The sequence below is a fragment of the Doryrhamphus excisus genome, chromosome 5 (genome assembly GCF_030265055.1).
Source record: "Doryrhamphus excisus isolate RoL2022-K1 chromosome 5, RoL_Dexc_1.0, whole genome shotgun sequence".
NCBI lineage: Eukaryota > Metazoa > Chordata > Actinopteri > Syngnathiformes > Syngnathidae > Doryrhamphus > Doryrhamphus excisus.
This window is the reverse complement of record NC_080470.1, coordinates 26,730,078-26,755,616: the sequence shown is the minus strand read 5'-3', so window position 1 is coordinate 26,755,616 and position 25,539 is coordinate 26,730,078. Positions and strand designations below refer to the sequence as shown.

The window sequence follows — 25,539 nt, the reverse complement described above, 5'->3', positions numbered from 1 at the left end:
TCAGCTAAGTAACAAAGACCATACATCTGCAAGCTCTTCAAAGGACACGTAAAGAGTACAGCCATAGCAGAGGATGGTTTCGATCCATCGACCTCTGGGTTATGGGCCCAGCACGCTACCGCTGCGCCACTCTGCTGCTGACATCTGTACAAGTACCCAGCTTTGTGCGGCTCCTTTTGAGTGTCCTCTGTTGTCAGTGAACCTCACAAGGTCACAGTTTTTTTTCCTGATCAGGGCACCGTTTTAGGTTGGGTGGATGAGTGATCCAAAGCGCCAGATTAAGGTTCCTTACGCTCAGGAGGCACTGGTTGAAATCCCACAGCTGGCATTTTCCTGGTCAGCTCCATTATCCACGACTGGAATGATTTGGCAGCAAAAGACTGTCAGATTGTACAAGACACCTGAACACCTTGAGAAGAAGATTAAGAGAGGTTTTGTTCTAATGAGAAGGGTTTGTTTGTTGACATTGTGACATACAAAAGAAGAACTCCCCGTCGGGGAATCGAACCCCGGTCTCCGGCGAGCAGGCCTTTTTCTGCTTAACCTGGCCTTTTTGATCAAATCCACAGCTGACCGAGTTTCTCTGGGAAGACAAGAAGCGAGAGGTTCAGTCATCACTGGGAACTTTGGAAGTGTAGTCACCTTAAGTCAGGTCTGCTTTGGTGAACTTCAGAGGCATCATGACCAGTCTGCATCAAAACATTATCTGAAATCCTGTTGCAGGTTTCTGGCATTGATTCTTAATTCAGTTGCCATCCCTGATCGATGGTAATGGTAATGGTAATCATGCCCGCGTGGCAGGCGAGTCTCTTTACTTGTCTGACGTCTGTGTCGCATCCTGATTGGCTGGCAGCAAATGTCAACAAACTGCAAAGTGGCGCTGAGTGACAAAACATCACAATCACAACACACACACGGGATGCCAGGGGAGGCCGAGTACTAACAGAGCTGAGCGAGAGGGCATAAGAAAAAAATTTGTGACCTTGTGGTGGTTACCCGACAGCACCAAGGATATGTTGCGCGTCTGATGCGTAATGCATGCCAGGTGATGTTCATCTAGCGAGCGGACATTCTTGTGGGGGACAAGCTCAACAGTAGGAATGTTGAGAGAACTGACGAGTCCGCTATCAATGAAGTTCTCGTCCGCCCCAGAGTCAATTAATGCTGTGGTAGGAGAAGCTTCCCCCGCCCAGGATATCGTACCTTCCACCTGAAGTCGGCCCACCAAAGCGGATGACGCAGCCGGTGTGGTTGGAGCGGGCAGTGCCAGCAGCTGGGGAATATCCCTGGTGGAGGAAGAGCGTTGGCGTGCTGGGCGAACTGGACAGCGGGAAATTGTGTGTAGGACTCCCACAGTACAGGCACAGCCACTGCTGGAGCAGGGAGGGAGGAGTGGTGCCGGAAGAGCCCCAGGAGGAGGGATTTGGAGCAGACGTGTGGGTCGGAGAGGCTCCGCCCTCTGCTGTGTGCTGCGCTCCCGCAGCCGGTTGTCGAGTCGATTGGATAGCGACAGAGAGCGGCTGGAATGACAAGGCGCTGCGGAGCGCATATCGGGCGAGTGTTAGAATAAAATGTAGATACAGGTATTATTTTGTTAGTTATCACCCTTATATCTATCCATTTGCTTAGACAATAGAAAGTGTTTGAATGTGCTGAAGAAAGAATGTTCCCGTGACCCTAATCAGAGACCCTCAGCGACCCCCAGGTCCTGGAGGTGCTTGGATGCACCAACAGCGACTCTGCAGATGCTCATGTTAATCCTGCAAGAATGTGTTAAGATAAGAACTCATAAAACATTAAAAGTAATTGCTCTCACATACACACACTCACATAGACAAACAAATACAGCTCGTGCAACTGTCTTCTCCACCCCCCCCCCCCTTAGAGTTGCACGACCATGTAGTAGGGACCCCCGAAAGAGAATAAAAGGAGAGGAGTGTGAACTGCATATTCAGAGTGGAGCGGCATGTCACTGGGTATGTGGTTTCACTCACCTCGCTGCGAGAAACTTTGAATATTGTTGTCTGTCTCTTCTGTATTTTTGTATTTAAGTGTTTTCACAAGTGTCACAGGAGTTTGAACCTGACAAATACTCACTTAGGAGAACGTTAGACTGAAGTTCTAAAGGTCCCTGGTTCAAGCCCGGTTTTCAGAACAATCCCTGTTTATTTTGTGACTTGGCAAATAGTTTGAAAAGGCTTATTGGCTGGCTGAAAGGACCTTAACTTCATTCTTCAAAAGGCCAGACATCCAGCCATCCAGACAAGGTTAGAGGAGGTTACAAGCCTATTTACAAACCATTGACTCCAAGGGCACAAGTTGAGTCCATCGAGATATCAAAGTGACCCCGAGGGTGGCTAAGGTGTTTCTTTCAAGCCGCGATTGTGATGTCTTGTTTTGTTGAAGAAAAGCCCATTATTTCTGGAACAATTTTCCCTACAAAGGAGACATCTTTGTCCATTTGGACAATTGTCAATCTGCCCCCACTTTGGACACATCGTCGTGTTTCATTGTTTGGCAACTGCTTTGTGACTTCACCAGTCCCCTTAAAAGCCCCTTCCTTCAGGTTTCCATAGTGTAGTGGTTATCACGTTTGCCTAACACGCAAAAGGTCCCCAGGTCGAAACTGGGTGGAAAGATGGCCTTTCAAGTCCTTCTTTTACAAAAAAAAGTCAAGGTGACAAATAGGAACAAGGACATGTGCTTGATCTCTGAAGGGACTTGAACTCTTGATACTCAGAGTCTGATGCCCTACGAAGTGAGCGCCCAGGCCTTTGGTCAGAAGATTTGTTTTTGTGTATTTGGAATGAAATGTTTTCTGCATGTTGAACAATTTTCAACAGGAAAGATATCTTTCAGATGTATCAATAAAACTGCTGCCTGTCGCTGCCACACTCTTTGCATTTCACAGCTATTTTACAGTCTTTGGCTACATGTTTTGTGGTAGCGCAACAGCGAAAACAGATTGAGTTTTCTTTTAGATAAGCTTTTCTCTCATCTAACGGTTTGACCCTAAACCCACGACATTTTGATAAGGGGTGTGGCTTGGTATGTATTGGGCATTGATCTGCTGGCTCATCTGTTTTCTTTTCTTTAACACTGTTACTTGTAGGTTTTGCTGTTACCTCTGTTTTTCTCACTGAAACTGTTTTGGGATTGTTATATTGTTTTGCATATCTTTCATGTTTTGTCTGAGTTACAGCGCAGTTCGATGAGAACGCAAAACTTGGATCGTTTCGGGTTTTTGCTTGCCTGGATATAAAACTTACAAAGTAAGTGAATGGTGGAAAGGAAACCCTGTGTTCTTCTTTGTACATAGACCTGAGTGATATCCAGCGTTCTTGCAGACCGTAGGGAAGCTTCTCGACAATAGGATTTACACCCCTAGCTGTGTCAAGATAAGCTAGACCATGCAGATATCCCTCTGCCTTAGCTGCCTGAATCTCCAAAAGAATGTCCCCTAACTCTCTGAGACGCTGATTATCTTTGTTCGAGATTTTAGGGAAGTTCTCTAGTTTTGACAAAAGAGCATTCTCAATGACCTCTGGTGAGCCATAGTTATCATCTAACCTCTCCCACACCAAAGCTACTCCTGCTGTAATGTTGTGAACATGTGCGGACCTGATACGCATAGCCTGTGTGGAAGACTCGGGGCCGAGCCACCTTAACAGTAAATCAAGCTCTTCTCTAGCTGTTAAATTAAGCCCTCTAATCACATCCTGGAAAGAGGTTTTCCAGGCCCAGTAGTTTTCTGGACAGTCATCAAATTTCAAAAGTCCAGAGCTCACAAGTTCTCTTCTAACGAGATGTTTAGTAAGATCAGTCATTTGTGCTGGTTCACAAGGATAGTCTCTGAGGCTAGCTGTGTGAGACACTGGAGCAGGAGGACAATGTGAGGACCTATTTTGATTGTAATCAAACATAACCTCACCATTAACAAAGGTCGTAGGCTGGTTTGTGACGGTGCCGGGGAGCGGATACCACTGGACTGAAGATGGTGGTGCTGGTAATGATGCTCGTGGTGCTGGCGTGGATGTGGTGAGTGGCTGCTGTGGGACCGGAGCTGGCTGCTGAGCGTCGGGTGTCACATAGTGAGCCTTCACATACTCGCTGGTGTGTTGAGCGGTGTCCTCTGGAGGGATCTGTGCCAGGTCTTCGAGAGAGCTGCCTTCCACTGCTGCTGCGCCTTCATAGACTGCTGCTTCAGCTGCGGCTGCCGTGGCACTTCTCTCGATCTTTAGCACATACAGACTGGCCTCCAGTTCTGCTTTGCGTTGTGCTGCTTCAGCCTCTATTTTAGCCTTTGCTTTCATCATTTCTGCTTCTCGGGCTGCATATTTCGCCTCCACCAGGGCTGCTTCGGCACTAGCCCTTGCTTTGGTGGCTGCGGAGCTGGTTGAGGACCTGCTGGACCTTGAAGTCTTTGTTTTTGAGGCGACTGACCTGGTGTCGTAGAGCTTTTGCGGCTGGTCCGACTCGTTTTGCTGCTCCATCTTGTATCGTCTGGACACGTGCTTTAGTAACAGCAGATGGTGTTTTAGCCCGCTGTGTAACAGTCCTTTTACTATTCTGTCCTCACGATGGTGTGACGTCTACCAAGGCTAGACAGATAGCAAACAACCAAAGAAATACTCCGTGGCCATGTATGTTCTTAGAGCTTTACTTGGCTTGCAGGCAGTAATCTCTTGTAACAAGTTGTAAAACTGTAATACACAAATAAAACAGTGTATCAGCAATGTGTACAGGCTTCATCAAAAATGAAAGAAAATGCAAAGTGAAAGTATAAAAAACTCAAAATGAAAACGTTTAGCCTAGCTAACAGTCACATGTGCAAATCTAGCATAGCATTCACATTCAACTGTAGCTCAAAATGCTAGTTTACGTTTTATTAAACACTCATATTTGCAGAAACACATATAAAACTTCAAAACCTACGGACTAAGATACCCCAAGGCTGAAAACTGCAGATGAACCGTCACTGATGTGCACTGTGTGGTGGCTGTGTGCAGACTGAGTAGCTGGAACATGTTTGGGCAAAAACGAAAGCTATCTCAAGTTTGGCCACAAGGGGGCAGCGTGAGAGTGTGTGATTAACTAAGATTTGTCTTGAAAAATGCAAAAATAAATGTGATAACAGTACATTCTTAGTATTTGGGTGTTTTTTCTTTTAATTGTGGTAATTGTTTTTAATTCTGTAAAGCACTTTGTGTTGCATGTATTTGCAGGAAAAGTGCTATACAAATATTGTTGATTTGATTAGTCAAGAGAACATCAACAAAAATCAAAGGATTTCTCGCATGCGAAGCGAGCACACTACCATTTGGGCTAGATCGCTTGCTGTTGCAGCGTTGGCAGAGAACTATTTTGGTTCCTTTGCTGGAGTGTTGAAGAAAAGCCCATTATTTCTGGAACATGTAAAATGAACTACAATTTTCCCAACAAAGGAGAAATCTTTGTCAATTTGGACAATTGTCAATCTGCCTCCACTTTGGACACATTGTCTTGTTTCATTGTTCGGCAACTGCTTTGTGACTTCGGCAGTCCCTTTCCCCCCGGTTTCCACAGTGTAGTGGTTATCACATAACACGCAAAAGGTCTCCAGTTTGAAACTGGGTGGAGACATGGCCGTTCAATTACTACTTTTACAAAAAAAGCAAGGTGACAAATGGGAATAAGGATATGCAGATGGCAGAAGATGGTTTCGATCCATTGACCTCTGGGTTATGAGCCCAGCACACTTCCTCTGAGGTCCTTCAGACAAGAGCAAACAGCTTGTCCTTCGAGCCGGACTTGAACCAGCGACCTAAGGATGCAAGCTTGAACCACTACAGTCCTCCACTCTTCCAACTGAGCTATCGAAGGGCTTGTTGGTTTGGGGCGAGTGAGTACATCTGAGTGTTCCACGGCGTCTCATTGAGGTTGCGGGCTCCAACACGCTGTGGCTGAGAATGCCACTTTTGACAGAATTTTGGAGATAATCAAGTCTCAGGTAGAGATGATCGACTTTTCTGATCGAATTCAGAGGTCATGTGTTGGTCCCGAAAACGGTCTTGGCACTTTTTTCACCAATGAAAGGTATAATAACAGCCCTGTTGCATTGCCTGGGAATCGGACCCAGGTCGTGGCATGGCAGGCGAGAACTCTACCACTGATCCACCAATGCCTGCATAGGCACAGTGGAATTGTGTTGCAGGTCGAAGTCGAAGGACCATTTGGTTCCTAATTCATGTCCGTCAAAAAAATCACAACAGTGCACAGTGTCTTCTCTAAGAGTCAGAGTAAGATTCCTAGTTTACTTGTAGATTTGAGTTCAAACACATATCAGTGGTAAACGATTCAACTCAACTTGTGCGCTTGGAGTCAATGATTTGGTTTGTAACCTTCTCTAACATTGTCTGAATGGGTGGCCTTTTGAAGAATGAAATTAAGGTCCTTTCAGCCAGCCAATGAGGCTTTTCAAACTATTTGAAAAGTCGCAACAGAAACAGGGATTGTGTTCAAACCTGGGCTTGAACCATGGACCCTTTGAATGTCAGTCAAACGCTTTCCCAAGTGAGCTATTTCAGCTGTAAAGGCGGTGGTCTGCTTTTTCAGTCGGGGCGGTCAGGGTCAAACTGTGTCTGTGCCACGTGTGTTGCTGTGTTCCTGGTCCAGTGTGTTCTCATCTTGGGTTGGAATGTCCCCATGCTGGTAACGGGTGGGGAATACAGCAGGGGGGAATCCCGTACATTTGGCACCGATACAAAGGGTTGCAAATTGGGAAGAATGCAAGGGCTCCAACACAAGTGTCACACTTCTGACAGCTTCTTGCGTCTTGAAGTGGCGTCACCCCCATTCTAAAGTGTCTGAGGCTTCTGCTCCTGGGCAGTAAACCAGGGGTGCTTTTTAACATGTCTGCTGCTGAAAAGTGTACAAAGAAGACCAATCGCACCATGGGGTCTTGCATTTCTCCAGAAAACAGTCTTTGTACCTTAAGATGACCTCTGATAAAAAGTATGAAAACCAGAGTCATGGAAATACCAGTAGAGGACTACTGGACTTGGAACCAACGAGCCCCTCTTTCCTAGGCATGTAATTTAACAACTCAAGCATAGTGCCTGCAAAGCATGCAAACTTGACAATGGTGCCTTTAGTAGAAAAGGAAATCCTGTGTATCTGGCACGGACACAATAATAGTTTGCCAATGGGGAAAAAAAGTTCATAAGTGACCAAATTGGATTTCGAGTCCAACGCCTTAACCGCTCGGCCACCGTGACTGCATGGAAAAGACAAATGGGGGCAGGTGGACCCCATTGTCCTGGAACACAAATTTCGACCATGAGCAACGATCAGTACACCACCACCTGTGGTCGGTTAGCTCAGTTGGTCAGAGTGTGGTGCTAATAACGCCAAGGTTCAACCCCCGTATTGACCACTCTTCTTTATGTGCTCCAGGAACAACAAAAGCTCATGGTGACAACCCACCAGAGAGTGGACCCCATCCACAGGTGGGTGATCACCCACCCACGTGTGAAACACCCTTGACAAGGCTGCAGAAAGACCAGGGAGAGGTAGAGAAAACAGCATGTCAAAACAGAGCGGCAACAAACACCTTGGTCACCAAGACTGCAAGGAGCAGATCAATGGGGGCAGTGGACCCCATTATCCTCTACCCAAAATTTAGACCACAAGTGCAGAGAATGCGGACTGTGAAGGAACAACAAAAGCCCATGTCGACAACACCCCAGCCCTCATTACCAACAGTACACCACCACAAGGAAAACAGCATGGCGGTGACAAAAGCCCAGGCCTAAAACTCCCCGGGCCCCATAACCAACAGCGCACAACCCAGTCAACTGTGAAACACCCCCATCAAGGCTGCCAACCGCCCGGGGAAAGGTAAAAAAAAATAGTACGGCCCCGAAATTGCCACCTCCAAGATCGACTGAGGTCTTATACTGCCTACATGGACAAGCCAAATATCTTCTGGACAAAAAGACTAGTGTACCCCCGTACACAAAACAAGTATCTTCCTCGCATGCTGCCAGCTGATCCTTGACATCAGCTGTCACAGACATTCAAGTCATTTGGGGAACTCATCCTGATCCAGGGTTACCACTGATTTGTAGAGTAAGTAAATAAGTCACCATACACTTACTGTTAAAGGAAGACACAGTCCAAACACTCGATTGCTGCAGGGCAAGTAGGTTCCACCAAGACTTGAACTTGGATCACTGGATTCAGAGTGCTAACCATTACACCATGGAACCTGCAAGCGCATTTTAGGGTCCTGAAGTACACACTGTCAGACTACATTAGAGTTGATAGAACTTCACTGTGCACTGCTTTCCTTTCCCGAGACGCCGAATGGTGGTCCAGAATCTCTTCGAAGCCGTCCGGAAGTCATTCTCCATGGCCTCTCCAAACTCCTCCCATGTCAGAGTTTTTGCCTCAGCGAATGCCACGGACCGCTTGGACTGTCGGTTCCTGTCAGCTGAAGTCCCATAAGCCAAAAAGGCCTAATAGAACTCCTTCAGCTTGACGGCATCCCTCACCAATGGTATCCACCAATGGGTTCTAGGATAACCGCCACGACAAGCTCCGACCACCTTACGGACACAGCCACCTCGACAATGGAGGCACAGAACACCCCTGCTTCCCTCTGAACATGGTCGAAGCTCTGCACACAAGGAATACTTTTCTTTCCTACAGTTATAAATAAGCAATGTGACATGGTAGTGTACAGGACGTCTTCAGGCTGGTGCAACACACCCGAGCACCTCATGAAGAGCAGAGCTGTCCTTTCCGGGCGAAATCCATGAACTTGGAGGTGCAGTTTGCCCATTTGCAGGCAAAATTGCATTTTATTTTGGAGAGGTTGCCGAGCGAGCCAGGAGTTGAACCTGGAATCTTCTAATCTGTAGCCGGATGCTTTATCCATTGCACCACTTGCCTACACAATAAGACAAGGTGCTTGGCAGGAGAATGTAATTGGGACTGGGTTTTGATTGATATCTGTGGCTGTTTATGACGCCAAAATTGTGATTGGGACTTGGTAATTTACTCACTGACTGAGGATGCTGAGGGACTGATCCTGGACTCATTTCTGATCCCAACATCTATTCTATTATAAAACAAAGGATTCCTTGGAGAATGCAGGTATCGATCCCACTACCGTTCACATGCAAAGCGAGATCTACCATTTGAGCTAATTCCCCTGCTGTTGTACTGTAGGCAGAGAAGGTCTCATAACTATTTTGGTTCTTTTGATGGACACACTGTCAGGACCTTTCTGAGTGCAGCCAGAATACCGTCCCTGGTGGTCTAGTGGTCGGGAGTCAGTGCTCTCACTGCCGCGGCACAGGTTCCATACCTGTTCAGGGAACTGACTTTGGGCAGGTAATGACTATAGATCGGATTTGTCTTTGGCCTCGGTCGAATAGGTGGAAATATGGCCTTTCAATTCATTAGTTTACAAAAAAAAATCAAGGTGACGAATGGGAACAAGGATATGTGCCTGATCTCTGAAGGTGTGCACACGAGCATCTGTCCCCAGTTTGGACACACAATCCATATTTCCCGGATGACTGATCGGGTGCATTTGCCTTTAGCCATGAATTAATTAGCCGGCTCAGTTCATAGAGCATTAGACTTTTAATCTGAGGGTCCAAGGTTCAAGATCTGTTCAGGCGGTGAGTTGTGGGCCCCTTCCCTTAAATGTTAAACCCCAACCTCTTTGCTCTTGCTAATGTGGTCTATTTTCTTAGCCCCACAAATGTCCAAATTCACAATGGTTTTGCCTTTGAGAGCATTGTAGTACATATGACATGTATACTACATATGACATCAGAAATGATGGGTATTTCTTCAACAGAACAAGACATCTGATTCAAAACATTTACTTGACATGTTGGAGAGAAAAAAACAGCAAAGGAGTCGCAGAAACACCGACAAGGCACTGCTGGGATTTGAACCTAGGGTATCCTGTTTACAAGACAGGAACTTTGACCAACTAATCCACAGCGTCGGTGAAGGGCTGTCGTCAGTGTTAGGTGAACCACTGCGTGAAGGAAACCACACGAGTGGCCAGGCTTTCAACAGTACTGGTGAAATCATGCCAGTCTAAGCGGACAGAACCGACGATTATTCACCTCCTTGGTCTTCGCTGTGTCGAGGATGAGGATGTTGTTTGCACGCAACGACACCACAGCGGCCACCTCCTTCCTAAAAGCCCCTTCGTGCAGGCCTGTGATGCACCCGATCAGTCATCTGGGAAATATGGATTGTGTGTCCAAACTAGGGACAGATGCTCGTGTACACACCTTCAGAGATCAAGCAGATATCCTTGTTCTCTTGTGCTCTTTGTCACCTTGATTTTTTTGTAAAAGAAGGAATTGAAAGGCCATGTTTCCACCCAGTTTGGATATAGGGACCCTTTGCGTTTGAGGCAAACGTGATAACCACTACACTGTGGAAACCTGAAAGAAGGGGCTTTTAAGGGGACTGGCGAAGTCACAAAGCAGTTACCAAACAATGAAACACGACAATGTGTCCAAATTGGGGGCAGATTGACAATTGTCCAAATTGACAAATATTTCTCCTTTGTAGGGAAAATTGTTGGGGAATAATGGGCTTTTCTTCAACAAAATAAGAAATCACAATTGTGGCTTTAAAGGTTTAAAAGCTAGCTGTGAAACAAACACCTGAGCCACCCTCGGGCTCACCTTGATGTTTCAGTGGACTCATCTTGTGCGCTTGGAGTCAATGATTTGGCTTGTCACCGCCTCCAACATTGACTGGATGGGTGGCCTTTTGAAGAATGAAGTTAATGTCCTTTCAGCCAGCCAATGAGCCTTTTCAAACTATTTGCAAAATCGCAACATGGACAGGAATTGTGCTGAAACTCGGGCTTGAAACAAGCACCTTTAAAACTTCAGTCTAACACTCTCCCAAGTAAGCTATTTCAGCTGCAAAGGTGGCGTTCTGCTTTTGTGGTCTGGGCGAAAAGTGGGGGTAGGGGGAAGCTGTTTCTGTGCCACGTCCTATGTTGTTTTATACCTGGCCCAATGTGTTCTCATCTTGGGTTGGAATGTCCCCATGCTGGTAACGGGTGTGGAATACAGTCCATTGATGAGGATAAGCGGTACAGAAAATGGATGGATTTCACTGGTTGAAGTTGTCAGCTACCACAAAAATGGTCATGCGCCACGAGCCTGTTCTGAATTCCCCTTTGGCCAATCGACACCACAACAATTTTCAGAATTGTAGACAGTTGTGTGATTTCCCGACGGGAAGCTCCTGTTTTGTATGTCACAATTTCATGTTGAAACTTGAGCAGGGTTACGATTGCAACAACCAGTAGGGTAAAGCAAACCCGTCTTGATTGTTACGACTGATTGTCCTCTGGTCTTCATGAGGTGCTCGGGTGTGATGCACCAGTCCTGGAAGATGGCAAAGGTGCATGGTCAAAAAGGTTTACTTAAACAAGTTATTCCTTGTGTGCACGGTCAGCTCATTGGCCTTCTCACTGTTGAGGACGAGGGAGCAGAAATCTGCTGGCTGTACTTGACCACAGTAGGAGGAAAAAACAGGTTGGCTTGACATTTAAGGGAACATGGACTTGAACCCTGGACCCTCAGATTAAAAGTCTGATGCTCTACCAACTGAGCTATCCAGGCCCTTGATGAAAGAGGAGAACTCACAAGGCAAAATCTGCTAGCATACTGTACTTGACCTTGCAGACATGAATAAACCGTGGTCCTGAAATTGTCACCTCCAAGATCGACTGAGGTCTTAAACTGCCCACATGGACAATCCAAATATCTTCTGGACAAAAAGAGTTCATGGTCAGACAAGACAAAGGTTGAGCCAGTCACCTGAACATTAAACTTTTGATCTGAGCGTCCGGGATTCGAGTCCCTGTTCAGGTGACCAGGTCTGAGGTCCACTTTGCAAATGCCTCATTTTTGCCCTCAAAAAAGGGCAACAGGACAATCCCTTGGTACTTTATGGAAACTACATGAGGAGCCTGGCTTTTAACTGGAACTGGAAAGACTTGTGGCCCTGCACACAAACCAAGTATCTTCTGATCAGCTGATCCTTGACATCAGCTGTCACAGACATTCACGTCATTTGAGGAACTCATCTTGATCCACAGTCACCACTGATTTGGAGAGTAAGTAAATAAGTCATCATACACTTACTGTTAAAGGAAGACACAGTCCAAACACTCGATTGCTGCAGGGCAAGAAGGTTCTTGGATCACTGGATTCAGAGTCCAGAGTGCTAACCATTACACTACAGAACCTACAAGTGCATTGTAGGGTCCTGAAGTACACACTGTCAGATTACATTAGAGTTGATAGAACTTCACTGGGCAATGCTTTCCTTTCCCGAGACGCCGGATGGTGGTCCAGAATCTCTTCGAAGCCGTCCGGAAGTCATTCTCCATGGCTTCCCCAACCCCCCCCCCCTGTCAGTTGAAGTCCTATGAGCCAAAAAGATCTTCAGCTTGACGGCATCCCTTACCAATGGTATCCACCAATGGGTTCTAAGATTACCGCCACGGCAAGCACCGACCACCTTACGGCCACAGCCGCCCCGACAATGGAAGCACAGAACACCCCTGCCTCCTCTGAACATGGTCGAAGCTCTGCACAAAAGGATTACTTCTATTCCTACTGTTATAAATGAGCAATGTGACATGGTAGTGTACAGGATGTCTGCAGGCTGGTGCAACACACCCGACCACCTCATGAAGAGCAGAGCTGTCCTTTTCCGGGCAAAACCCATGAACTCGGACTCGGAGGTGCAGTTTGCCCATTTCAGCTGCTCCAAATTTGTCTGCAGGCAAAACTTTAATTTTAGACTCAGGTCAATTGGAAAGGTTGGCGAGTCCCAGGGGTTGAACCTGGAATCTTCTGATCCGTAGTCAGATGCGTTATTCATTGCACCCACTGTACTTGACCACAGTAGGAGGACAAAAGAGGTTGGTTTGACATTTAAGGGAAGGGGTCACTTGAACAGGTCTTGAACCCTGGACCCTGCGAATAAAAAGCTGATGCTCCAACTGCGCTATACAGGCCCTTGATGAATGAGGGGAACTCACAAGGCAAAAACTTCTGACATACTGTACTTGACCTTGCCATGGACAGAGATGAAGAAGCCCCGGTCCCGAAATTGCCATAGATACAGCCTGCAGTTAGCAAGTCATAATCAGAAGGAATATCGACTTTTGACTTCAATATTTATGCAACTGAACAATAAACTCCCATGCAAAATGGAGCCAAAATGGATACAATCTAGGGTTACAACAGTAACCTTCCCATACCTTTATAGAAACAAACCAAAACCAACCTCACTTGAGTTGGATTGACCAAAGGAACCATGCAAAAACGGAAACAATCGAGTTATATTACTCCGATTCGAGACACATTACCACAAGTTGTTGCAATTCTCAAGGGTGTTTGAGCCACGCATCCATGTACTTTTAGACTATTCTTAAATAGTAAATAATAAATAAAATAATCCTAAAACCAAGGCAGTGCATCATGGGGCATCGGGATATGAACCAGGACCTCCTGATCTGCAGTCAAATGCTCTACCACTGAGCTACACCCCCTCAAACACACCATGCATCGTTACACGATGGGAACTATGCATATGCACTAAACCAGCACATCCTCATGGTGACTGGGAGAATTTAGCAAACAAAGATTGACTTCTTGATGGGTCAGCTAGGTCGAAAAGGTTTACTTAAACAAGTTATTCCTTGTGTGCAGGTCATCTCCTTGGCCTTCTCGGTGCTTAGGATGAGGTAGCAGAAATCTTCTTGCATACTGTACTTGAGCACAGTAGGGGGACAAAAGAGGTTAGTTTCACATTTAAGGGAAAGGGCCTACACCAGCTTAAGGCTCCTTTCTCTCAGTAGGCACTGGTTGAAATCCCACAGCTGGCATTTTACTGGTCAGGTCCATTATCCACAACTGGAATGATTTGGCAGCAAAGGACTGTCAGATTGTACAACTCAGCTGAACACTTCAAGAAAATGATTAAAAGACGTCTTGTTCGAGGGGGGTTTGTTTTCCCGGACTGGTTGTTGCAACCGCAACCCTGCTCAAGGTTCAACGTGACATACAAAAGAACAACTACCCGTTGGGGAATCAAAACCCGGTCTTCCACGTGACAAGCGGAGATACTGTCCATTATACTAACGAGGACTGCTTCTGAGCATTTGTGGTGTCAATTGGCCAAAGCGGAATTCAGAACAGGCCCTGGTATCCCACAACGGGGCGAGGTGCAGTTCCTCCTCTTTGTTGTCATCATAAGGGTCTTCTGAATCCCTCTTGGTCTGTCCTGTCACCTCGGACCTGTTTGCCTTGGAAGACCCGACCAGAGGCATATAGCCCCAGAAAACATAGCCCCTCGAATCACCCGGGCACTCAAACCCCTCCACCACGATTCACGATTCACTGTGTTTCAGTGATTCCTGTGCGAGGTTTAAAAAACAGCTGTGAAAGAAACACCTGAGCTACCTTTGGGGTCACCTTGGTATCTCGGTGGACTCAACTTGTGCCCTTGCAGTCGATGGTTTGGCTTTTAATTTCCTCTGGCATTGGCTGGATGTAAAGTTAAATTTCTTTCAGCAAAGGCTCAAAATCGGGATTGAACCAGGGACCTTTAGATCGTCAGTCTTACGCTCTCCCAACTGAGCTATTTCAGCTGCAAAGGTGGTTCTCTGCTTTTTCCAGTGCAGGCAATTTCACCTAGATCGCTATTGTAACAGGCATCCTTACACCATGACTGAAAAGGATTTCATGGATTCCCTGACATGTTTTTGGTCTGAGGATTTGCCATGGACATTGAACCTCTTGTATCAGAGGTTCGACCAACAGTTGTACCCTTCTCTCCAGCACCCTGGAATAGACTTTCCCAGGGAGGCTGAGGAGTGTGTTGCTTTGTCCGGCTCCTTGTACGTTGACAACCCCAAACCCCAATGGATTTCTAGTCCATCGCCTTAACCACTCGGCCACAACAACTTGCAAAGAACCTCGCCGATTATAGCGTTGCTTTTCAGTTGAAATGCAAGGGAAACTGCCAATTCAGTCAGCAACCATGAAGATCCAGGCAATTTCACCTGGATCTCCATTGTCACAGACGTCTTGACACCACAAGTGCCCCCAAAACTGCACGTTGTCAGCAGAATTTGAACCGGTTAGTTTGAACCTGTGTTAGCTTTATTTAGGAAGACCCATTGTGGCCCTTCGGGCTCACAACTACTTAGTGGGATTTCGGATGATCCATCGTGGTCACAGGCGTCCTGACACCATGACTGCCCCAAAAGACCAGTGGTTAAATTGCAAGGACAACTGCTTGCCAATTTAGTGATATTCAGGATGACCCACTGTGGTCCTTCCAGCTCACGACTTAGTGGGATTTAGGATGGTCCATCGTGGTCCTTCTGGCTGACCTATTTGTTCAGGTGTCTTGACACCACGAGTGCCCCCAAAACTGTACGTTGTCGGCAGGATTTGATGTGCCAGGAAACCCCAATGGATTTCTAATCCATCGCCTTAACCACTCGGCCACAACAAATTGTCACAAACGCAGAACCTCACAGATTATGCTGTTGTATATCAGTCGAAATGCAATGGAAAATGTTTGCCAATTTTATGAGCAACCATGAGACTTGTCAACTCGTGAGTGGTATTGCAGCTCACGGTTTTGGGGGATCTCACATGAATTCCCATGAATCCCCTGACACGATTTTGGTCTGATGACTTCCCATGGATTGCCACCATCAGTGATGTCTTGACACCAAGAGTGCCTCCAAAACTGTACGTTGTCGGCAGGATTTGATGCGCGGGAAAACCCCAATGGAGGCAATTTTCATGGATTCCCTGACATGTTTTTTTCCTTCAACCTCACAAGGTCACAGTTTTTTCCTGATCAGGGCACCGTTTTAGGTTGTGTGGATGATTGATCTTAAGCGCCAGATTAAGACTCTTTTCTCTCAGAAGGCACTGCTTGAAATCCCACAGCTGGCATTTTCCTGGTCATGTCCATTGTCCTCGACCTTTAGATCTTCAGTCTAACGCTCTCCCAACTGAGCTATTTCAGCTGCGAAGGTGGTTCTCTGCTTTTTCCAGTGCAGGCAATTTCACCTAGATCTCTATTGTAACAGGCGTCCTTACACCATGACTGAAAAGGATTTCATGGATTCCCTGACATGTTTTTGGTCTGAGGATTTGCCATGGATCGCCACCGTCAGTGAAGTCTTGGCACCATGAGTGCCCCCAAAACTGTACGTTGTCGGCAGGATTTGATGCGCGGGGAAACCCCAATGGATTTCTAGTCCATCGCCTTAACCACTCGGCCACAACAACTTGCAAAGAACTTCGCCGATTATACCGTTGTTTTTCAGTTGAAATGCAAGGGAAACTGCCAATTCAGTCAGCAACCATGAAGATCCAGGCAATTTCACCTGGATCTCCATTGTCACAGACGTCCTGACACCACAAGTGCCCCCAAAACTGCACGTTGTCGGCAGAATTGGGGGCACTCTCTCATGAATTCCCATGAATCCTGTGACACGATTTTGGTCTGATGACTTCTCATGGATCGCCACCATCAGTGATGTCTTGACACCAAGAGTGCCCCCAAAACTGTACGTTGTCGGCAGGATTTGATGCGCGAGGAAACCCCAGTGGATTAGTTCATCGCCTTAACCACTCGGCCACAACAACTTGTCACAGAGCTGGTCTAGTGTTCCGCGACCAAGACGAAAACCACATTGGACCTCTTGTAGCAGAGGTTCGACCAACAGTTGTACCCTTCTCTCCAGCACCCTGGAATAGACTTTCCCAGGGAGGCTGAGGAGTGTGTTGCTTTTTCCGGCTCCTTTTGAGTGTCCTCCGTTGTCAGCAAACCTCACAAGGTCACAGTTTTTTCCTGATCAGGACACCGTTTTAGGTTGTGTGGATGATTGGTCTCAAGCGCCAGATCTTTTCTCTCAGAAGGCACTGCTTGAAATCCCACAGCTGGCATTTTCCTGGTCATGTCCATTATCCTCGACTGGAATGATGTGGCAGCAAAGGACTGTCAGATTGTACAACACGGCTGACCCCTTCATAAGAAGTCAGTGCTCAAGAGAGTCAGAGTTCATGTGAGAAGGTCCTTTCAGCAAAGGCCTTCAAACTATTTGCCAAGTCAGGACGTAAAGAGGGACTGTGCTGAAACCCGGGATTGAACCAGGGACCTTTAGATCTTCAGTCTAACGCTCTTCCAACTGAGCTATTTCAGCTGTGAAGGTGGTCGCACTGCTTTTTCCAGTGCAGGCAATTTCACCTAGATCTCTATTGTAACAGGCGTCCTTACACCATGACTGAAAAGGATTTCATGGATCCGCTGACATGTTTTTGGTCTGAGGATTTGCCATGGATCGCCACCGTCAGTGAAGTCTTGGCACCACGAGTGCCCCAAAACTGTACGCTGTCGGCAGGATTTGAACCTGCGCGGGGAAACCCCAATGGATTTCTAGTCCACCGCCTTAACCACTCGGCCACAACAACTTGCAAAGAACTTCGCCGATTATACCGTTGTTTTTCAGTTGAAATGCAAGGGAAACTGCCAATTCAGTCAGCAACCATGAAGATCCAGGCAATTTCACCTGGATCTCCATTATCACAGACGTCCCGACACCACAAGTGCCCCCAAAACTGCACGTTGTCGGCAGAATTGGGGGCACTCTCACATGAATTCCTATGAATCCTGTGACACGATTTTGGTCTGATGACTTCCCATGGATCGCCACCATCAGTGATGTCTTGACACCAAGAGTGCCCCCAAAACTGTACGTTGTCGGCAGGATTTGATGCGCGAGGAAACCCCAATGGATTAGTTCATCGCCTTAACCACTCGGCCACAACAACTTGTCACAGAGCTGGTCTAGTGTTCCGCGACCAGGACGAAAACCACATTGGACCTCTTGTAGCAGAGGTTCGACCAACAGTTGTACCATTCTCTCCAGCACCCTGGAATAGACTTTCCCAGGGAGGCTGAGGAGTGTGTTGCTTTTTCCGGCTCCTTTTGAGTGTCCTCCGTTGTCAGCAAACCTCACAAGGTCACAGTTTTTTCCTGATCAGGGCACCGTTTTAGGTTGTGTGGATGATTGGTCTCAAGCGCCAGATCTTTTCTCTCAGAAGGCACTGCTTGAAATCCCACAGCTGGCATTTTCCTGGTCATGTCCATTATCCTCGACTGGAATGATGTGGCAGCAAAGGACTGTCAGATTGTACAGTTAAAATACAAGTTAAACTTTCAAGTTTGATTTAGACAACTTAAAGTTTGAGCGCAAGTTGGAAGTGCCTCACTTTGTACTTTGCTTTTGTTGGATCAACACCAGCTGCATTTGTTGGGTGAATTGATTTGTGGTGTGTTTGCCTGAAGAAGGCCCATAGTGGCCGAAACGTCGCAAGGACACACCCACCAAGCCTGTTAAGGTCTTCTTTTGTTTAAGAACTTTACTTGTTTGTTTGTTTACTTGTTTGTTTGTGTGTTTGTTTACTTGTTTATTTTTACATTCTTTAAAATAAAAAAAATAAAAAAAATAAAAAAATCATCTAAAAACCAAGAAAAAAATCACAAAACATAAAAAATAATAAAAAAAATATATACAAATTCATACCCAGTGTACCAACATGGACCCAAGGGAGGGGGGTTGGACACTAGTACAGTACGGGAGGCGTCGTGCCCGTGCCCGCAGGAGGGACACACGACCGCAAAGGGCCATCTCCCAGTCCCGACAGGGGGGAGGTCCTAACTGGAGGGGGGCCAGAGCATTCTCTACTGCCCCCCCGAATAGAGGGGGCAGGGGGGCTCAGCCCTACATGCCTAACCCTAACCCTAGCCCTAACCCTAACCCTAACCCTAGCCCTAGCCCTAGCCCTAGCCCTAGCCCTAGCCCTAACCCTAACCCTAACCCTAACCCTTACCCTAACCCTAAACCCTAGCCCTAGCCCTAACCCTAACCCTAGCACATCACACTAAATGTGTTCCATAAGTGCCAAAACCCTAACCCTAACCCTAACCCTTCTTTTCTGAGCGAGTGGAGTGCCTTTTTGGACGTGGCACAAATGTGCCATAAAGCACATCACACTAAATGTGTTCCATAAGTGCCAAAACGCTCTTCTCTGAGCGAGTGGAGTGCTTTTTTGGACGTGGCACACATGTGCCTATATGGAGAAGCTTTTTTTACCACAAAGCCTATAGGTTGCTTGAAATACATTATCACAGCGAGTGAAACACTTTTTCTCAGTTTTGCTCTAACTCTTCAGCAGTGCTTCTCAGCCCCATGAAACTGTTGCAGAAAGAACGGGATGCAAAGCTGCGCCAGGCACATTTGGAATTACCCTAACCCTAAACCCTAACCCTAACCCTAGCCCTAGCCCTAGCCCTAGCCCTAGCCCTAACCCCAACCCCAGCCCCAGCCCCAGCCCTAACCCTAGCCCTAGCCCTTGCCCTAGCCCTAGCCCTAGCCCTAACCCTAAACCCTAACCCTAACCCTAACCCTAGCCCTAACCCTAACCTTAACCCTAACCCTAACCCTAACCCTAACCCTAACCCTAACCCTAACCCTAACCCTAACCCTAACCCTAACCCTAACCCTAGCCCTAACCCTAACCCATACCTTTAGAGGCATAGTTAAATCCCAACTGTTACGATTTGACCGTATTTGTACACAGGAGGAAGATTTTTGGGAAGCAGTAAGGATTCTATTTAAGACATTAAGACAACGGGGGTATAGAAGGCCAATGTTGCAACATTGTCTGAAGACTTTCAGGGACAGGACAAGAAAGGATGATACAAGAGGCATCCCGATAATTACCTATTTTTCCACGGCAAGTAGGGTAATCACCTCAATAATAAAGAAAAACTACAAAGAGAAAATTGGGAACATGGATGCCTGGTCAAAATGTACCCCCATCAGAGCCTACAGAAAACACAAAAGCCTCAGAGATATGTTGGTCAACGCAAGACTAAAGCCATTCCGGAGAGAGAGCAAGGAACCCACACCGGAATATTTTTGTAAATTGAAATTCATAACTAATAGCACGAACAACAGAGTATTTAAAATCAAACAAAATTTCACTTTGGGTACATCCAATTGTGTATATGTATTATTTTGCGCGAGATGTAAAAAACAATATGTCGGCGAGACCAAAAATTCTATCAGAACCAGAATGTGGCAACATAGATATAATATTAAAAACAAAAAAGCAATGGATAAGCCATTGGTTCGCCATTTTGGACGACATGGGTTAAGGGAAATCCGAGTTGCGGAATTGCAAAGTAAGTTGGGATGGGAAGACAGGGATAGAAAAAGGGCAGAAAGGAATTGGATTCAGAATCTGGGGACTAAAATGCCGGGGGGACTAAACAAAGCTTAAAAGGAAGAAAGGGTGGGAAGGTGGATGAACGGGAGGAGGAATGTGGGCCCTAGCCCCAACCCCAACCCCTAACCCTAACCCTAACCCTAACCCTAGCCCTAACCCTAACCCTAACCCTAACCCTAACCCTAACCCTAACCCTAACCCTAGCCCTAACCCTGGCCCTGGCCCTGGCCCTAACCCTAACCCTAACCCTAGCCCTTAACCCTAGCCCTAACCCTACCCCCAACCCTAACCCTAACCCTAGCCCTAGCCTCAACCCTACCCCGAGCCCTAACCCTAACCCCAATCCTAACCCTAACCTTAACCCCAATAAATAAATAAACATATAAATATATAAATAAATTAATTAATATCTAAAAACATATAAATATATAAATACATGAAGGGGTATACAACAATACATAAGGTTCGATTCATGGGGAAAGGGAAGGAAGGAAAAGAGGATGGATGAGTTAAAATGCAAGTTAAACTTTCAAGTTTGATTTAGACAACTTAAAGTTTGAGCGCAAGTTGGAAGTGCCTCACTTTGTACTTTGCTTTTGTTGGATCAACACCAGCTGCATTAGTTGGGTGAATTGATTTGTGGTGTGTTTGCCTGAAGAAGGCCCATAGCGGCCGAAACGTCGCAAGGACACACCCACCAAGCCTGTTAAGGTCTTCTTTTGTTTAAGAACTTTACTTGTTTGTTTACTTGTTTGTTTGTGTGTTTGTTTACTTGTTTATTTTTACATTCTTTAAAATTAAAAAAATAAAAAAAACATCTAAAAACCAAGAAAAAAATCACAAAACATAAAAAATAATAAAAAAATATATACAAATTCATACCCAGTTTACCAACATGGACCCAAGGGAGGGGGGTTGGACACTAGTACAGCACAGGAGGCGTCGTGCCCGTGCCCGCAGGAGGGACACACGACCGCAAAGGGCCATCTCCCAGTCCCGATAGGGGGGAGGTCCCAACTGGAGGGGGGCCAGAGCATTCTCTACTGCCCCCCCGAATAGAGGGGGCAGGGGGGCTCAGCCCTACACGCCTAACCCTTACCCTAACCCTAACCCTAGCCCTAGCCCTAGCCCTAACCCTAGCCCTATTCCTAGCCCTAGCCCTAGCCCTAACCCTAACCCTAGCCCTAACCCTTACCCTTACCCTAACCCTAGCCCTAGCCCTAACCCTAGCCCTAACCCTAACCCTAGCCCTAACCCTAGCCCTAGCCCTAACCCTAACCCTAACCCTAACCCTAGCCCTAACCCTAGCCCTAACCCTAACCCTAACCCTAACCCTAACCCTAGCCCTAGCCCTAACCCTAACTAGCCCTAACCCTAACTAGCCCTAACCCTAGCCCTAACCCTAGCCCTAACCCTAACCCTAGCCCTAACCCTAACACTTACCCTAGCCCTAACCCTAACCCTCTACCCTAACCCTAACCCAGCCCCAGCCCCAACCCTAAACCTTAGCCCCAGCCCCAACCCTAAACCCTAGCCCTAACCCTAGCCCTAAGCCTAGCCCTAACCCTAGCCCTAAGCCTAGCCCTAACCCTAGCCCTAACCCTCGCCCCTAACCCCTAACCAACCCAACTCCCAGCCCCAGCCCTAGCCCTAACCCCCCCCAGCCCTAGCCCTCTAGCCCTAACCCTCTAGCCCTAAGCCCTAGCCCTAACCCCTAGCCCTAACCCCAGCCCTAAGCCCTAAGCCCTAGCCCTTAGCCCTTAGCCCTTAGCCCTAACCCTAGCCCTTAGCCATAGCCCTAACCCTAGCCCTAGCCCTAACCCTAGCCCTAGCCCTAGCCCTAACCCTCGCCCCTAACCCCTAACAAACCCAACTCCCAGCCCCAGCCCTAGCCCTAACCCCCCCTTAGCCCTTAGCCCTTAGCCCTAACCCTAGCCCTTAGCCATAGCCCTTAGCCCTAACCCTTAGCCCTAACCCTTAGCCCTAACCCTTAGCCCTAACCCTTAGCCCTAGCCTGACGTAACCCTAAAGCTAACCCTGTAGCCCTAACCCTAGCCCTAGCCTTAAACCTAACCCTCTAGCACTAACCCTCTAGCCCTAACCCTGTAAGGTTAACCATATTGGTAGGCTAACCCTAACCCTATGCCTCCATCTGGTGGCCACTTTAACTTACTGCTCCTCTACTTAGGAAATTCCGCCATCTAGTGGTCACTTAAAATTACTGCAACTTAACTTGGGAATTTCTGCTATCTAGTGGTCACCTAAAATTACTGCAACTTTGCCGGGGAAATTCCCCCATTTAGTGGTCACTTAAAATTACTGCAACTTAACCTGGGAATTTCCGCTATCTGGTGGTCACTTAAAATTACTGCAACTATACTTGGGAATTTCCGCCATCTAGTGGTCTCTTAAAATCACTGCGACTTTGCCTGGGAAATTCCGCCATCTAGCGGTCACTTAAAATTACTGCACCTTTACTTGTGAATTTGGCCGGCTAACATTGTACTGTAACAGCCAGAGCAACCTTTACAGCCAAAGCATTAGTCATGGCACTAGTGTATGAAGTGCATATCTTTTGTCATCTATTCATTTATCCTGTGTTATTGTGCTACATGTATGAAGGCCATCATGTCATTTACTTGAACAAGTCTTCCTACCTGTGAAGAACGCCGACACCATGTTGTTGATGGTCTGCCAACACGATTACATGAGTCCTTCCCCGGGGGCCGACAGACTGCTGATGGACGCAAAAGGTTGAAGCTCCAGAAAATGCCGTCTTGTGCGTGCAATAGGTGAAACTGTCCACTGGAGAACCTATGGCATCAGATGACGCTCCCATTTGGAGCTCATGTTGAGATGGATGCAGAGGGATCCCACGGGCTGTTAAGCGACAAGCGGCTTTTCATCTGTAACAGAAGTTGTAAGATTAGCTGCTATTCCTTTGCTGTAATGAAATACTCAGTTTTATAAAATTCATTCCTGCATTGAATACTTATAATAATAATAATAATAATAATAATAATAATACATTTTATTTGTATAGCGCTTTTGAAAATACTCAAAGACACTTTACAGAAGAATGGAGTTGAATAAAGTATACAGAATAGAAGACACACCAAAATACAACATTCATTGGTTAATACACAGTTAAAACATGAGTAAAAGCGGGGCGGGGCACAGCAGTCAGATATAAAAAAGTTAGACATTAAAAACTGATTTAAAGAGGTGGGTTTTGAGTTGTTTTTTGAAGGTGGGAAGGTCAGGGCAAGCACGGAGTGAATGGGGCAAAGAGTTCCAGAGGGTGGGGGCAGCGATGGAGAAGGCTCTGTCTCCCCAGGTTCGGAGCTTGGTTATTGTAATGATGCGGTCTACAGAAGTAAGTTTTTTAGGCGCCATGAAAAAATATGATTAATTAATTATGAGTGTGCTTTCTCTTCCGTTGTCACAATGATGCTCAAAGATAAAATCAGCGGCTTACACTCACCTAACAGATGCCTCGCCTCTGACGGCAACAAGTTCCGACACAAACTTAACACGCCATGCACGCGACATAACGACGACATCAAGGGATTTTCACGTCAAACGAAATATTTCCAAATAAACCACTTTTAGCTTCGGTTGTCATTGACTATGACGAGGGTAGCGAAACATACTTTTAAAAAATCGTTGTCAATTTGGGCCAAAGTCGTTCACATTATGTTATGGATTGCAAATGAACCGGTTGAAACAATTGCTTCCGTCATTTCGAGCAATCTGCGCGCCAATTATGTCCACAAAATGGCGACCTCGGCTCCAGCTCGTCAACTTCGACATCGTTTATATACTGTATATTGTCCTATTGTCGGAGCGAAACGCCACTATTCGTGCGCCAACGTGACTTAAAACTTTGATACTGACCTTGTAGCATTGCTTGTGCGGCGTCTGAGTTACATGGCAACTCCAGTGTTTTCCGTCAGGGTGTTGGAACGCCGACTCGATACCGAATTAAATTGGCGCCAATGAAAACGATGCTGATGCAAGACAAACCGTTTACTTCGGCACTTCTCCACGGTCGTGGCGGTGTTAACTGTCACTATTTTCAGCCCCAAACCGTGGTAAGGGGCGGCCTGACTTCGTCAGAGAAAGACAGATGGTTGCCTGCTGCTTCCGGTGTTGTGCCGAGTTTTGCATGCCTGCCGGAATATGCATCCACCTCGCGGGAGCGCGCACGCTCACTTAAAACCGAAAATATGTGACGCTGCGGGCTTTTTTCGCCACAGGACTTCAGATTAACGTAGATATTATACTTTTTGTCTGTTTTATCAGTTACTATGAGATACCTAAAGCACACAGTATATGAAAACTTCGATTTATTGGCTTGGTATTTGTTAGGTATGTCAAGCATTTGACGCATGCGTATCCAGGAATACGGTGAGTGGAGCGGGTTAGACATTTACAATGTAATTGTGGCGCTTTGTAACACAGTTCTTCTGCCATTTAGGTATTTCTGCATAACTAATGACAAATATGACCAAACCAACCAAACCACAAGGAAGAGTTGTTAACAGACAGTGAATGAGGCATGATGCAACAGTCGATCTCACCCGTTTGACATACTTTGGACTGTAAAATGAAAAATAAAAGTGTTGAACTTGGGGGCTCCACTCATTCATTCATTATGTGGAAACACAATGGTTATTTGGTGAATTTTATATTCCCCATCAACAAATATGGGTGCATGCATTCTATGGCAGGGCAGATTTTTGACCTGCCGAGATTTGCATCCACCCCCTATTTGGGCTGAGATCACTTCTACATGTCTATAGTTCACATGATTTACTTTAAAGACATCCACCTATCAAGTGGACTTCATCTTTGGACCAAAAAAGTTTCCCATCAGCAAATAGGGGGTGCATGCATTTTACGGCAGGGCGGATTTTGACCTGCCGAGATTTGCATGCACCCCCTATTTGGACTAAGATGAGTTCTACATGTCTATCATTTGAACAAAAAAGTTCCCTAACAGCAAATATGGGGTGCATGCATTCTACAGCGGGTGGATTTTGACCTGCCGAGATTTGCATGCACCCCCCACTTGGACCAGTATAACTGCTACATGTCTATAGTTCACATTATTTACTTTACATACATCCATCTCTCATGTGGATGTCATCATTTGAAAAAAAAA

At 46.5% G+C, this 25,539-nt stretch overlaps 1 protein-coding gene and 4 non-coding genes across 5 annotated transcripts; 1 reads left to right on the top strand and 4 right to left on the bottom strand.

The window, feature by feature from the left end:
- Positions 1–64: 64 nt before the first annotated feature.
- Positions 65–136, bottom strand: trnam-cau (transfer RNA methionine (anticodon CAU)). The gene has a single exon. It is a non-coding gene; the product is annotated as a tRNA-Met (tRNA).
- A 421-nt stretch (positions 137–557) lies between these two features.
- Positions 558–24,586, bottom strand: LOC131129489 (uncharacterized). Its single transcript, XM_058073107.1, has 4 exons — positions 24,399–24,586; positions 23,030–23,278; positions 3,410–4,703; positions 558–583 (listed from the first exon to the last, which is right to left on the bottom strand). Exons 3-4 carry the CDS (start codon positions 4,491–4,493, stop codon positions 558–560), a joined length of 1,110 nt encoding a protein of 369 aa, XP_057929090.1. The 5' UTR covers positions 4,494–4,703; positions 23,030–23,278; positions 24,399–24,586.
- trnav-aac (transfer RNA valine (anticodon AAC)) lies at positions 2,567–2,639 on the top strand. Its single transcript has one exon. It is a non-coding gene; the product is annotated as a tRNA-Val (tRNA).
- On the bottom strand, positions 5,776–5,862 carry trnay-gua (transfer RNA tyrosine (anticodon GUA)). Its single transcript is given in 2 exon segments — positions 5,776–5,811; positions 5,826–5,862. It is a non-coding gene; the product is annotated as a tRNA-Tyr (tRNA).
- trnaf-gaa (transfer RNA phenylalanine (anticodon GAA)) lies at positions 17,209–17,281 on the bottom strand. Its single transcript has one exon. It is a non-coding gene; the product is annotated as a tRNA-Phe (tRNA).
- Positions 24,587–25,539: the final 953 nt, after the last annotated feature.